Source organism: Gorilla gorilla, chromosome 9 (assembly GCF_029281585.2).
Source record: "Gorilla gorilla gorilla isolate KB3781 chromosome 9, NHGRI_mGorGor1-v2.1_pri, whole genome shotgun sequence".
NCBI lineage: Eukaryota > Metazoa > Chordata > Mammalia > Primates > Hominidae > Gorilla > Gorilla gorilla.
Window position 1 is genome coordinate 7,018,000 of NC_073233.2, and position 15,158 is coordinate 7,033,157.

Here is a 15,158-nt window from a genome sequence, read left to right on the forward strand (position 1 = left end):
GATGCCGAGCCAAAGCTGGACAGTACTGCTGCCATCTCAGCTCACTGCAACTTCCCTGCCTGATTCTCCTGCCTCAGCCTGCCGAGTGCCTGCGATTGCAGGCGCGCGCCACCACGCCTGACTGGTTTTCATATTTTTTTGGTGGAGACGGGGTTTCGATGTGTCGGCTGGGCTGGTCTTCAGCTCCTAACTCCGAGTGATCTGCCAGCCTCGGCCTCCCGAGGTGCCGGGATTGCAGACGGAGTCTCGTTCACTCAATGCTCAATGGCGCCCAGGCTGGAGTGCAGTGGCGTGATCTCGGCCCGCTACAACCACCTCCCAGCCGCCTGCCTTGGCCTCCCAAAGTGCCGAGATTGCAGCCTCTGCCTGGCCGCCACCCTGTCTGGGAAGTGAGGAGCGTCTCCGCCTGGCCACCCATCGTCTGGGATGTGAGGAGCCCCTCTGCCTGGCTGCCCAGTCTGGAAAGTGAGGAGCGTCTCTGCCCGGCCGCCATCCCATCTAAGAAGTGAGGAGCACCTCTTCCCGGCCGCCATCACATCTGGGAAGTGAGGAGTGTCTCTGCCCGGCCGCCCATCGTCTGAGATGTGGGGAGCACCTCTGCCCTGCCGCCCCGTCCAGGATGTGAGGAGCGTCTCTGCCCGGCCGCCCCGTCTGAGAAGTGAGGAGACCCTCTGCCTGGCAACCACCCCGTCTGAGAAGTGAGGAGCCCCTCCGCCCGGCAGCCACCCCGTCTGAGAAGTGAGGAGCCCCTCTGCCCAGCAGCCACCCCGTCTGGGAAGTGAGGAGCGTCTCCGCCCGGCAGCCACCTTGTCCGTGAGGGAGGTGGGGGGGTGGTCAGCCCCCTGCCCGGCCAGCCGCCCCGTCCGGGAGGGAGGTGGGGGGATCAGCCCCCCGCCCGGCCAGCCGCCCCGTCTGGGAGGTGAGGGGCGCCTCTGCCCAGCCGCCCCTACTGGGAAGTGAGGAGCCCCTCTGCCCGGCCAGCCGCTCCGTCCGGGAGGGAGGTGGGGGAGTCAGCCCCCCGCCTGGCCAGCCACCCCATCCGGGAGGGAGGTGGGGGGGGTCAGCCCCCCGCCTGGCCAGCCGCCCCGTCCGTAAGGCAATTGGGGGGGTCAGCCCCCCGCCCGGCCAGCCGCCCCATCCGGGAGGGAGGTGGGGGGGTCGGCCCCCCGCCTGGCCAGCCGCCCCGTCCGGGAGGTGAGGGGCGCCTCTGCCCGGCCGCCCCTACTGGGAAGTGAGGAGCCCCTCTGCCTGGCCACCACCCCGTCTGGGAGGTGTACCCAACAGCTCATTGAGAACGGGCCATGATGACAATGGCGGTTTTGTGAAATAGAAAGGGGGGAAAGGTGGGGAAAAGATTGAGAAATCAGATGGTTGCCGTGTCTGTGTAGAAAGAGGTAGACATGGGAGACTTTTCATTTTGTTCTGTACTAAGAAAAATTCTTCTGCCTTGGTATCCTGTTGATCTGTGACCTTACCCCCAACCCTGTGCTCTCTGAAACATGTGCTGAATCCACTCAGGGTTGAATGGATTAAGGGCGGTGCAAGATGTGCTTTGTTAAACAGATGCTTGAAGGCAGCATGCTGGTTAAGAGTCATCACCACTCCCTAATCTCAAGTACCCAGGGACACAAACACTGCGGAAGGCCGCAGGGTCCTCTGCCTAGGAAAACCAGAGAACTTTGTTCACTTGTTTATCTGCTGACCTTCCCTCCACTATTGTCCTGTGACCCTGCCAAATCCCCCTCTGCGAGAAACACCCAAGAATGATCAATAAAAAATAAAAAATAAAAATAAAATAAAAAAAAAAAACATAGGAAGCCATAGCCAAGGAACGCTTGGAGATGAAGCTGGGAGAAGAAGGACCTCCCAGATCCTCAACAAGGAGGGTGGCCCTGCCAGCCTGGATCTCAGACTGCTGGCTTCCAGACTGAGAGAATGCCTTTCTGTTGTCTAAGGGCTCTGGTTTGTGGCCGTTTGATATGACAGCCCTGGGACACACAGATACCTGCCTTCTCTAGGTAGAGAATGTAGCCCTGCCTGTCCCTCCCCCAGCTCTGAGAGTTTTGACTCCTTTGTTCTCTCCCCACCCACCTCCTCCAGCCACCCCTGCCCCTGCCTCCCCCAGGCATCCACCTGGCTCTGGGGCTCCCTGCTGCTGGGAGTGGGATGGGTCTCAGCAGGGGGCGATGACTGGGCTCATTGCCCACCAAGCCCTGTATGTGCACATGGACCTGATGGCGGGCTGGGGGGCAGGGGTGGGAAGGGGCTGGGCTGGGCCCTCCGAGATAAACTGGCCTGGTGGGACAGAAGCAAGGGAGCTCCCAGCCCAGCTCCATCCTCCCGTGCACACCAGGAGCATGCACGCCATGCTTGTGTCTGCAAGGGGCAGGGGCAGCACATGGCAGTGTCGACCAGGAATCTGGCCGGAGCCTCAGAGTACAGGTCTGTGTGAGGCTGTGTGGGCAGGATGCACATGTGTGCACACTGACACTAGCAGGTGATGGGGGTTGGGGGGTGACCCGTCAGTGTACGGGGGAGGTGACAGTACTGATGAGGGGGCTGTATACGGGAGGTGTCTGCCTGCTGGTGTGTGAGGCATCTGTCCACGTGCGAGCAGGTAAGGAGTCATTTTATGTCAGGTGTGTGGGTAGCGGTGGGGGTGGGAATCAGTAGGTTGGAGGTATTGGTATGTGCCCCTGCTCTAGTGCTCTCAAGTACCACCTATGCACAGTTTGGGCCTAGTTTGGCTCTGGGCAGCTGCCTGGAGATACTTCTCACACCTGAGCCTGAGTGCTGTCTGACATACCTGGGTTGGTTGTGCACTGACCAAGGATTATGCTCACTGAGGACGTCCTTCATGTCTCCATGTGGATGTCTGTGTTTATTTATTTTTTATTTTTTTGAGACGGAGTCTCGCTGTTGCCCAGGTTGGAGTGCAGTGGCGTGATCTTGGCACTGCAGGCTCCGCCCCCTGGGGTTCACACCATTCTCCTGCCTCAGCCTCCCGAGTAGCTGGGACTACAGGCGCCCGCCACCTCGCCCGGCTAATTTTTTGTATTTGTTTTTTAGTAGAGACGGGGTTTCACTGTGTTAGCCAAGATGGTCTCGATCTCCTGACCTCGTGATCCGCCCGCCTCGGCCTCCCAAAGTGCTGGGATTACAGGCGTGAGCCACCGCACCTGGCGTTTATTTATTCATTTATTTATTTTTGAGACAGAGTCTCACTCTGTCGCCCAGGCTGGAGTGCAGTGGCGCGATCTCGGCTCACTGCAGCATCTGCCTCCCAGGTTCATGCCATTCTCCTGCCTCAGCCTTCCGAGTAGCTGGGACTACAGGCACAAATAACCATGCCCAGGTAATTTTTGTAGTTTTAGTAGAGATGGGGTTTCACCGTGTTGGCCAGGTTGGTCTCCAACTCCTGACCTCAGGTAATCCTCCTGCCTCAGCCTCCCAAAGTGCTGGATTACAGGTGTGAGCCACCGTGCCCCATGTTTTTGAGACATGGTCTCACTCTGCCACCCAGACTGCAGTGCAGTGGTGCCATCGCGGTTCACTGCAGCCTCAACCTCCTGGTCTCAAGCAATCCTCCCACCTCAGCCTCCCGAGTAGCTGGGACTACAGGTGTGCACTACCATGTCAGGCTAATTTTTTAAAATTTTTTGTAGAAAGGAAATCTCACCATGTTGCCCAGGTTGGAACTCCTGGGCTCAAGTGATCCTCCCGCTGTGGCCTCCCAAAGTGCTGGGATAACAGGGCAAGTGCCACCGTGCCTGGCCTGGGTGCATGTGTTTATTATGACAATTACCAGCAGCCCCCCAGGCATCCGGTCCTTCTTCCCAGGAGCCTCGGCATGTCTGTGGATGCCCCTGCATCTAGTGTCCAGCAGGCAGGCATGTGGCACATGCAAAGGTAGGGGAGGTGCCTGGTGCAGGGCAGAGGGCGGTCCGGCAGCCCGCTGATCACACTGGACCCCACCTGAGGCATACCTATCTCGTCCTCACAGTGACCTAAGAGGTAGGCCTGAGCACCCACATTCCTGTTTCACAGCCAAGGACACGGAGGCACACAGAGGTTGAGAAACAGACTGAAGTGCGTGAGTTCAGGTGGCTGGCCTGGATGACCGCCGTGACACCCAGCCCCTCCGGCCCACCGAGAGTAGATTGCTCCAGAGTCGTCCTCAGTCGTCGGCACCATCCACTCCTCCCTCCTGCAGGGGCATTTTCAGAACCCGTAAGTGCCTGTTATTTCTCCCATTGCAAACAGAAAACTGTGGGCAAAAGATTACCTAGGTGCTGAAGCAAGAGACTGAAGGCACAAACTGTTTCAGTATAATAAAGAAAATAGAATAAGAATAGTCCTAATACAAATTAGATACAGAGATGATCATGGACAATTATCAATCATTATTATAAATATTAGTCATTAGCTTTTAATATTACTCTTTGTGGCATTACTAATATAACCTAGGAATAACCGGCAGGTATAGGGTCAGGTGCTGAAGGGACATTGTGAGAAGTGACCTAGAAGGCAAGAGGTGAGCCCTCTGTCACGCCAACATAAGGGCCGCTTGAGGGCTCCTTGGTTAAGCGGTAACGCCAGTGCCTGGGAAGGCACCTGTTACTTAGCAGACCGTGAAAGGGAGTCTCCTTTCCTTGGAGAAGTCAGGGAACACTCTGCTCCACCAGCTTCTTGTGGGAGGCTGGATATTCTCCAGGCCTGGCCTGCAGTCATCCGGAGGCCTAACCCCTCCCTGTGGTGCTTCAATGATCACACTCCTTGTCCACTTTCATGCTCCTCCCGTACTCCTGGTTCCTCTTTGAAGTTCGTAGTAGATAGCGGTAGAAGAAATAGTGAAAGTCTTAAAGTCTTTGATCGTTCTTATAAGTGCAGAGAAGAAAATGCTGACATATGCTGCCTTCTCTCTTTGCTTCGGCTGCCTAAGAGGGAAGGGCCCCCTGTCCTATGATCACGTGACTTGCTTCACTTTATCACTTAGAAGATTCATCCTCCTTACCCTGCCCCCTTGTCTTGTATGCAATAAATATCAGTGCACCCAGGCACTCAGGGCCACTACCGGTCTCCACGTCTTGATGGTAGTGGCCCCCCGGGGCCCAGCTGCTCTTTATCTCGTGTCTTTATTACAATCTCTGGTCTCTGCACACGGGGAGAACACCCGCTAAGCCCCCACAGGGCTGGACCCTACAGAAAACCACACCCCTCTCTTGCCCTGCTCCTTAGTTACCTCCACCTTTACCTTCCCCTTTGCAGCAAATTGACCTGAAAGAGAAGTTGGTGTTCACAGCCCCTGCGTGCTCTCTGCTCACTCTCCAAACTCCAGCCCCTGGCCCCAGCGCTGCTGGCCCTCGGTGAGTCGCAGTGACCCACCCTGCTGCACCCAGGCTCCCTCCCCCGCATGTGTGTGCATGCCCTCTCTGGCTTCCAGAAGCCCCTCTCCTGGTTTGTCCTCCAGCCCCCACCCCTAGCACCCCTGTGCCCCTTCCTAGTCTCCTTTGCAGATTCCAAACCTCTTCAAGTTGGAGTCCCAGGGTTCAGGCATTGGTCCCCAGCCACACCCCACATGCGATTCCCACATAGTTCTCTTCATCCAGTGCAGCCTCTGCCCACTGCATCTCCTCTGACACGTCCCATTCCCCCAAGGGCGCTAGATAAAGGGGCACCTGCGGACACACACGCTGAGGCTCCTGGGAAGGAGGACCGACCGCCTGTGTTCAGCTTAGAGCCCCCGACCTCCATCTGTCGCTGCTCCTCGGGGGCTGCTGGTAGTTGTCATAATAAACACAGACACCCACGATGAGACGTGAACACGCTCCTCAGTGAGCATCCTCGGGCAGTGCACAACCTCCCCAGCCATGCCAGCCCGCGCTCAGGCCTCCCCCGTCTTCCCCGTCTCTCCGGCGTCGGTTCTCAAGCTCGTCCTTCCCCGCCTCATTTCTCCAAAAGTCCGCAGCAAATCCTGGCAACTCCGCCTTCAGCATCTACCGGGAGCGGGCACTTCCCACACCTGCGCAGACCCACCCGGGCCCCAGCCCAGGCAGCCCCTGCACGGGGAGCCCGCGGGTCTCTGGCGCCCGCTCGGGACGCCTCCCCAGCGCTCCCCGCAGAGCGGCCAGGGGGTCTCGCGAGTCCGCACCTGCTCGGGATCCCCGGAGCCTCCCCTGGTGCGCTGCAGCCACGCAGGCCTGCGTCCCGAGGCCCAGACGGCTTCTGCGCGGCATCCTCAGGACGACCTGGAGCCAAATCCACACGGGACGGCACAGCAGCGTCCTGCCGAGCCCGCCTCGTCCGCCAGCGCGCACGATTCACCGCGCCTGCTGCGGGACGGGCGGACGCGGGGCTGGGCTGGAATAGCCGGCTCACGGAGGGCTCCGGCAGTGTTTGGTCAGAGGAACTCGGCGCTGGTAGCAGGCGACGCCAGGACTCTCCTCCCCAGGTGCTCCCGCCGCGCGCGGGGATAGGGAAGAGCTGCGGGCGGGGGGCGGGGGGCGCGGGCGGGGGGCGGGGGGCGGGGGGCGCGGGCGGGGCTGCGAGCGTGGGGGCGGGGCTGCGAGGGAGGGGGCGGGGCCGTGGGACGGCGGTCCCGAGGCAGGGCGGGGCTGCAGACGTGGGGGCGGAGCTGCGGGCGCGAGGCGGGGCGGGGCTGCGGGGGAGGGGCGTGGCTACGTGCGTGGGGGCGGGGTGGGGCTGCGGGCCCGAGGAGGGACGGGGCTGAGGGCGTGGGGGCGGAGCTGACGTACAGGAAGCAGCTCCCATTCGCTCTGGGCGGTGGGCGGAGATCCGGGCGGTACCAGCTGTCCCGGCCGCGGGGGGGACGGCCTGGACCAGCCCACGGTCGCGGGTTAAACAGTACGAGCTCTTCCAAGATAGTGGTCTCCCTGGGCGGCAGTCCTGCATTAAACAGTGTTTCCAAGGTGGAAGGGAGGCCGTTTGAACGCCTCGAGACCCCCGGCTGCAAGGAGTGGCACCTTCATCACTTCAGTCATTTCTTTCCCGCTCTGGTCTCAGTGGTTCCAGTCAGCGAGCAGGACGGAGGAGCCCGGAAGAGGCGCCGTGTACTTCCGGGTCGAAGAGCGCACGGCGGCGGCAGAGGCGGCTGCGGCGGCGGCGGGGCCTAGTAGCGACTCTCGGTCGGGCAGCGGCGGCGAGCGCTCCCGAACGGCTGCGGGACGCGAGGTTTCCGGGTAAGTGCGGCGGCCGCGCCGGCCCTGGGGGCCCTGCTCCTCCGGGCCGCGGGCCGCCTGTGGGCGCCACGCGCTTTGTCTGCGGCCTGCACCGCGGGGCGAGGCCTGCGCCGCGCTGGCCGCGGGCCGGGAGGGCGGGCGGGCGCGCGAGCGCGCGCGCTGGGAGGCCCCGCCGAGACTGGGAGGCCCGTGGCCTGCGGGCGGACGTCCTGGGCTTGCGAGGGCGCGGCGAGAGCCCACCCGCCTCGCTCTGTGGCACCCACGCCCATGTCCCCTGCGAGTCCGCCCTGCCGCGTTTGGGAGAGAGCTGTGACTTCGTTGCCTTGTGTCCAGCTCCTGTGCATGGTTGCCGTCGTGGGCTTCTGGCCTTGTCTGCATGTCCACAGGCCTGTGTGGCTGGCGGTTTTCCTATTCCTTAACTCTTGCAGGCCTCGCAAGAGCGTCTCAGGTGTAGGCATTGTTCCCGTTTTACAGATGAGGGGATTGGAGCCCAGAAAGGCTAAGTAACTGGCCAGCGCCGGCAGCCGGGGATCCGCGCCAGCCCCGACTCCTACCATGCTCCTTTTGACGAGGCTTGTGTTGCCCCTTCTTCGGAGTTTATGTGCTTTACTTGTTTCGACAACAGGAGAACAGCCGTCAGCTGGGTGAACCACGTTCTGGCCAGTGGTCAATGGACAGGCTCTGAGGCTGAGCTGAGGTTTGACTTCGGGTTTGGCATACTTGATCTCTCTCCTGGACCATCCGGTTTTCTTTCTTATTGGAAGGATGTTAAGTCAGAGTACTAGTGGATGGATGACACCTCAGCATCATGGCCATGACAAGCCTGGCCTTGGCCCTCAGCAGGGCTGTGTTTATCTCAGGCCCGCGGAGACCTTTGTGCGTGCCTGACTTTTTGACTTCCATTGCAGTTGACAGTTTTGAGTTCTCCTAGCTGATACAGCAGATGGTGAATACAAGAATAAAAGTCGGCCTGAGTTGAGGTGTTGGACTTGGCTGCAGGCTTGTTCAGTGCCTGGGATGGGCACTCAGGTGCCGAGACTGGCGTGGAACGGGGTTGCAGGCACCCCGGACACCAGAGGCCCTTTTCATTCCTTAGTAACAGTTGGGACTGCCAATGCATTGGTTCCCCTGAATTTGAAAAGAGAGAGAAATAGCCTTTCCAGTTTTTTGTTTTCCCCTTTAATCCCCCAAATCTGGAGGCTAAGCAGGAGAGTCACAGTGGTTCCTCCGCCCCAGAGCTCTGCTAGCCCGGCCAAAGGTGGCCAGCAGCTGGGAAGGGCTGTGGTCTTTTCTGCAGAAATGGCTTCCTGGCCTGTGGCCTGGGACGTGGCAGAGGTGGGTATGGGGAAGGGAAGATTTGTTGGAGTTGGGGCTGCTGGTGCAACCAGGAGGTCCTAAGCTAGGGGCTCCCGTTAACCCAGCATCCTAACTACAGGTCCTGGTGGTCCCAAACAGGTCTTGTGCCTGGTGCTTGTGCCAGAGGGTACCTGCGGAGGCTTCCTGGGTTATTTTGTGTTCTCTGGCAAAATAGCCCCTGGTTACTTTTGTGTGATATCGAGGAAGGATGTTGTTCAGCCTCACGTAACCTGAACGTTCCTGCTGCTGTGGTGGAGGAGTGTAAGAGGCCCGTGGAGTCTTCCCTCACCAGCTGTGGTAAAGTTCAAAGGCCTCAGGACTTAGCCCCACAGGTGCATGGACTCGCGAAGTTCAGCCTCATTCCTGAGCTGGTATTTCTGGCCAGCTCCTATGTGCCAAACCCCACATGGCCTCACTGATCTCTTCTGGCAGCCCTGGGGCAGGCCCTGCCATTGCCTGTCGCCCCACCTAACCCTTGGAGGTGGTCCCCAATCTCAGTGCATCAAGGGAGAGGCCAGGAGCTGTTTGTTCACATACTGCGGCTCACTGCAGCCTCGAACTCCTGAGCTGAAGTGATCTTTGCACCTCAGACTCCCGAGCAGCTGGGACTACAGGCGGTTTCCACCACACCTAGCTGGTTTTTAACGGTTTTGCCATGTTGCCCAGGCTGGTCTCATAACTTGCAGGCTCAAGTGATCTGCCTGCCTCAGCCTCCCAAAGTGCTGGGATTACAGGCATGAGCCACCACGCCCGGCTGATTCACATTTTTTTTTTTGAGACTGAGTCTCACTCTGTCGCCCAGTGGCATGTAGTGGCGCGATCTCAGCTCACTGCAACCTCTGCCTGCCAGGTTCAAGCAATTCTCCGGAGTAGCTGGGACTACAGGCGCACGCCGCCATGCCTGGCTCATTTTTTGTATTTTAGTAGAGAGGGGGTTTCCCTGTGTTGCCTAGGCTGGTCTTGAACTACGGAGCTCAGGCCGTCTGCCTGCCTTGGTCTCCCAAAGTGCTAGGATGACAGGCGTGAGCCACTGCACCTAGCTACCAATTCACATTTTTTACTTTCTATGTGAAATTCATCATCAAGTGAGGATTTGCACTCGGGACAGTTGGACCCTGGGACTCCCCCAGCCCTGCTCCTCCCCCCAGCCCTGCTCCTCCCCCCAGCCCTGCTCCTCCCCCCAGCCCTGCTTTTCCCCCCAGCCCTGCTCTGTTATCTTAGGTGGTCTCTTTGAAGTGTTCCCTGGTAGATTCATGTGAGAGAGTCTGCCTCCCTCTTTCAGATATGTTTCTCCAGGGCAGGGACTGCATTCGCCTTGTGCTGCACAAAGTAGGAGCAGGGTAGGTGTTGGAGCAGGCGTCCTGGAAGATGTGGGGTCTGTTGTCAGGGTGGTCACAGCTATTGCCAGGGAGTTAAGGTCCTCTTATCTGAGAGCTGTGGTCACTGCTAGGTCTCAGTGCATGCTGTGGGAGAGGGGTCACCCTCCTGGATGGGCCGTGGCCCTCGTGTGTCTCTCAGAGCCAGTGTCTCTAGGATTCAGGTGCGGGACGAGCAGGGCGTCTCTGCGGAGTTGCTGGGTCCACCAAGCACCAGGGCTGCAGACTGCCTTGAGCGGGGATCATGACCAGGTGTTTTCACCTTAGGGCGGCAGGTAGAAGAAAGGTTAATTACTAATTTGGCAAAACTACTTCTACAATCGCTGTTTCCAGGCAGTAGTAAGATTTGGCAGTTGACAGTTTGATGGAGTTGACATTCTTCACTGTTTTATAAGGCGTCATCTTAGAATCTAGGGTTTTGCACTGTCTTGTCGGATGGGAAGTGAGGCCGTCCTGGTTTCTGAGCCCCGTTAGGGTTTGTTGTCCAGGGGTTTCCAGACAGCAGTGGCGCTGACAGCCACTTTCCCCCATTGCTGTGGTACATGTGCAGCCCACAGTGGTGGTGGGAGCTGAGCTCCAATGCAAGGAGGCCCTGAACTCGAGGGCAGCTCTGGCCCCCTACTTCCCGGCCTCTTGTGCGATGCGCTTTCCTCTGATCATGGATGGAGCTTGGACTTGGTGGGAAACAGAGTGCTGCAGGGCCGGCTTCACTGCCTCGCTGGATTCCTGACTCACTCTCCTAGGACAGGCCTTTCCTCCGAGAGTCGCCTGGGAAACAAGGTCAATAGCACTGATGAGAAATGAACCACGTGCACATATCTCCTTTCTTATCTGGGACCAAAGTTTGAGGCCCTGGTGTGGAAGGAGGAGCGTGTCCAACTAGATTTCCCAAGGCTTTGTACGGGATCCTGTGTGGTTTCACAGTGACCTTGCAGAGTGGAAAGGGCAGGGGTCCCGGCTGACGGGTCAGGGCCTTGAGCAAGTGGCCTTGGGAGCCGAGGGGTGGGCCTGGCCTCTGTGCCTTCTGCCTCCTCAGCTCTGGGTGCCACTGGGGACTCAGCAGCACCCTGGTGGATGGGGTTGGGGTGCGGTCAGAGGAGCCTCCAGGCATCCCAACAGTGGCCAGCCTTGGCAGAGAGAGCACCCTACGTGTCACTGAGGCCCCTCTTGTGCCCAGCTGATAAAGCCCGGCTCTGCCTCAGCTCAGGATGAGGCCATTTTGTTCGTATATGGTGTTGCGATTCCTCAGGAGCATTGCAGTTTTTTGAGATGGAGTTTTGCTCTTATTGCGCAGGCTGGAGTGCAGTGGCGCGATCTCGGCTCACTGCAACCTCCGCCTCTCAGGTGCAAGCGATTCTCCTGCCTCAGCTTCCCGAGTAGCTGGGATTACAGGCGCCCGCCACCACGCCTGGCTAATTTTTGTATTTTTAGTAGAGACGGGGTTTCATCATGCTGGCCAGGCTGGTCTCAAACTCCCGACCTCAGGTGATCCGCCTGCCTCGGCCTCTCAAAGTGCTGGGGTTACAGGCGTGAGCAGCTATGCCTGGCCTAATTTTATATTTTTAGTAGAGATGGGCTTTCTCCATGTTGGTCAGGCTGGTCTCAAACTCCCGACCTCAGGTGATCCGCCCGCCTCAGCCTCCCAAAGTGCTGGGATTACAGGCGTGACCAATTTTTTTTTTTTTTTTTTTTTTTAAGTTAAAAACAAGTTTTTGTTTTCTGGCCGTGTACAGTGCCCAGCTAGGATCTGGCTTTACGGGTAGCTCTGTAAATGTGAATCATGTGTAAGGCTTACTGGTGAGGGTTGTTCTGTGGGTGATATCTTAGGGCTCACCCTTCACGTGCTGTGGCGGTGGATGTGACTGGGACACGGGGATGTGGCCTGTGGGGATACTGCTGAGAGTTGTTCGGTGGGTGATATCTTAGGGCTCACCCTTCACGTGCTGTGGCGGTGGATGTGACACTGGGACACAGGGATGTGGCCTGTGGGGATACTGCTGAGAGTTGTTCTGTGGGTGATATCTCAGGGCTCACTCTTCACGTGCTGTGGCGGTGGATGTGACACGGGGATGTGGCCTGTGGGGAGAGGTCATCACTCTTCAGAGGGTTCTTTGCAGCCTGGGACAGTTTGGAAGTTCCTTGGCTCTTCTTTCTTTCAGAGCTGAGCTCAATGTGCAGCAATGGATGACGACAGCCTGGATGAGCTTGTGGCCCGGAGCCCAGGGCCGGATGGACGCCCACAGGTCGGCCCTGTGGACCCGGCAGGTGACTTTGGTGAGCTGCCCAGTGCCGGGTAGGGGCGTCCCCAGGAGGAGCAGGGTGCCTGGTGTTTCCCTTTGGAGGTCGTCTGTGTGTGTCACTTGTCAACTTTCAGTCTAAAAAAATTATGCTTTGATTTTAAATTGCGGAAGTAGTATATTGTTTTGTTTTATTTTTAACGCAAACAACACAAATGTTGAACGAAAGGATGTTCCCTTTCCTTGCTTGTGCCCCCACCTTGCCGGCCCTGGGGAAGCCGTTAGCCGTTTGGCAGGTGCTCCTGACACCTCTATGCCTGTGCAAAGCAACCTGCTCTCTGCTGCATGGTCTTGACGCCGCCCTGCGGCCTGTGTCTCACCCTGGTGTCTAGAAGAAAGCAGCGAGGGCAGCAGTGGGGACTCTGGGGACGACAGTGACAGCGAGCATGGAGATGGCACAGACGGAGAAGACGAGGGGGCGTCTGAGGAGGAAGACCTGGAAGACAGATATGGTGAGACAGCTGGTGTTCACGCCGGCTCCTGTGTTTCCTCTTGTCGTGATGGGGACAGCCTTTTATAACACATCCTCCGTGAGAGTGCTGTCACCACAGCTGGCCATGTCCCCGCGGTCACCTACGGTGAGGCCTCATCTTCAGCTGTGGTGACGGCTCACTTTATTTGTAGTCCTTCATTTCTTTCTTTTTTTTTTTTTGAGACAGGGTGTCGCTCTGTTGCCCAGGCTGGAGTACAGTGGTGCCATCTCAGCTCACTGCAACTTCTGCCTCCCGGGTTCAAGTGATTCTCCTGGCTCAGCCTCCTGAGTAGCTGGGATTACAGGCACGCACCATGACACTTGGCTAATTACTTTTTGTATCTTTAGTAGAGACGGGGTTTCACCATCTGGTCTGGAACTCCTCCTGACCTCAAGTGAGCCACTGTGCCTGGCCTGTAGTCCTCCTTTTTTTTCTTTTTTGAGACGGAGTCTCGCTCTGTCACCCAGGCTGAGTGCAGTGGCGCGATCTCGGCTCACTGCGAGCTCTGCCTCCTGGGTTCACACCATTCTCCTGTCTCAGCCTCCCGAGTAGCTGGGACTACAGGCGCCCGCCACCAAGCCTGTCTAATTCTTTGTATTTTTAGTAGAGATGTGGTTTCACCCCATTAGCCAGGATGGTCTCGATCTCCTGACCTTGTGATCCGCCCACCTCAGCCTCCCAAAGTGCTGGGATTACAGGCGTGAGCCACCGCGCCCAGCCTTTTTTCGAGACGAGCCTGGCCAGCATAGTGAAACTCTCTCTCTACTACAAATACAAAAAATTAGCCGGGTGTGGTGGTACACGCCTGTAATCCCAGCTACTCGGAAGGCTGAGGCAGGAGAATGGTGTGAACCTAGGAGGCGGAGGTTGCAGTGAGCCGAGATTGTGCCATTGTACTCCAGCCTGAGCGACAGAGCGAGACTCCATCTCAAAGGAAGAAAAAGAAATTCTGGCTGCCTGGGCGCAGTGGCTCACGCCTGTAATCCCAGCACTTTGGGAGGCCGAGGCGGGCGGATCGGGAGGTCAGGAGATCGAGACCATTGTGGCTAACATGGTGAAACCCCGTCTCTACTAAAAATAGAAAAATTAGCCAGGCGTGTTGGCACGCGCCTGTAATCCCAGCTACTTGGGAGGCTGAGGCAGGAGAATTGCTGGAACCCGGGAGTCAGAGGTTGCAGTGAGCCAAGATCGCCACTGCACTCCAGCCTGGGCAACAGAGCGAGACTCTGTCTCAAAAAAAAAAACAAACAAAAAAACCCCACCAAAATTAGCCAGGCGTGGTGGTGCGTGCCTGTAATCCCCACTACTCAGGAGGCTGAGGTGGGAGGATCGCTTGAGCCCAAGAGGTCGAGGCTGCAGTGAGCTGAGATCACGCCACCACACTCCAGCCTGGGCCACAGAGCGAGACTCTGTCTCAAAAAGAAAAAAAATTCTCAGCTCACTTACAATTGGCTGATGGTTGTGCCCTTGAACTTCTTTTGAGAGAACAATGTTCTAAAGGGCAGGTCTGCGCTGGGTGTGGTGGCCCAGGCCCATGGTCTCAGCTACGCAGGAGGCTGAGGTAGGAGGACCCTTGAGCCCAGGAAGTTGAGGCTGCATTCCAGCCTGGGTGTTGGAGCGAGACGCTGTCTCAAACAAAACAGAGGGGAGACAAGTCCGTGGGGTGCGCTGGTGGTACCCCCTTCCCTGTTCCCTGTTGCCATCACCCTCGGTGGTGCACAGCCTGTGAGGCCACCAAGGAGGCAGCCCTGCCCCGGCCCTGCTGTGGTTGCTTCCTCAGAGGGAGGCCGAGCTCAGGCTCAGAACTTTGCCTTTCCACGACTTTCCTTCTGACATCACCCTCGGGCTGGAAAATCCGTGGTCCTCAAGTGGCTACTGTAATCTGTGTGTAGCAGTCTTTCTGCATAGCCCTGTGGTTATCAGGGTTAGAATGTTCCGGAAAGGTAACACTCCTGTTTGAGACTGTTGGTAAGGGAATGGCACTCATGGCCTGAGCCAATGTGTGTTGGTCGTGTCCTTCCAGAGTTCGATGTTTAGCTCTGCACGTGCTCTGCGGGTCTGCTGGGTCTGCAGGTCCTGAGGGGCTTCCCTGCTCACTCCCAGCATTGGGTTAGGGCTCTGGTTCATCTGTAGCAGGTCTCCGCACCAGTTCTGGCATTGCCAGGGCTGAAAGCATGGGCCGTCAGGGCTGCCAGGTGACTCTGTCCTTGAGATCCTGAGGGCACATTGGATGCCAGAGACTCTGGGTTGGGGGCTGGAGTGAAGGTGGCGGGAGCATCAGCAGGGCCCCCACCGTGTCTGCGCTCACCTTCTAGCAGCAAACAGTGCGCCAAGCAGCAGCTGGGGGACAGGGTCATAGAAACTGAGAGCTGTGGGTGTCCAGGGGAGGGGCAGGCTCCATGGACCTGGGGTGGGGAGAGGCTTCTGGAGAATCCAAGCTGCCACCTGAGGGGCAGG

General features: G+C 58.1%; 2 protein-coding genes across 10 annotated transcripts in view; one reads left to right on the plus strand and one right to left on the minus strand.

The window, feature by feature from the left end:
* Window positions 1-4,403: 4,403 nt before the first annotated feature.
* Window positions 4,404-6,912, minus strand: LOC134759320 (basic proline-rich protein-like). Its single transcript, XM_063710843.1, has one exon. It carries the CDS (start codon window positions 6,910-6,912, stop codon window positions 5,947-5,949), a length of 966 nt encoding a protein of 321 aa, XP_063566913.1. The 3' UTR covers window positions 4,404-5,946.
* The window catches only part of PHRF1 (PHD and ring finger domains 1), a 35,903-nt gene continuing 27,107 nt past the window's right edge, over window positions 6,363-15,158 (plus strand). For 2 of the 9 annotated variants that reach the window (XM_031016176.3, XM_031016171.3), the window contains exons 1-3: window positions 7,047-7,199; window positions 12,091-12,205; window positions 12,561-12,680. In XM_031016176.3, the coding sequence (XP_030872036.3) occupies window positions 12,112-12,205; window positions 12,561-12,680 (214 nt within the window). In that variant the 5' untranslated portion in view covers window positions 7,047-7,199; window positions 12,091-12,111. Of the gene's footprint in view, window positions 6,452-7,015; window positions 7,200-12,090; window positions 12,206-12,560; window positions 12,681-15,158 lie in introns of those variants that run through there. The other 7 variants (XM_031016172.3, XM_031016173.3, XM_055355735.2 and 4 more) reach the window with 5 other exon arrangements.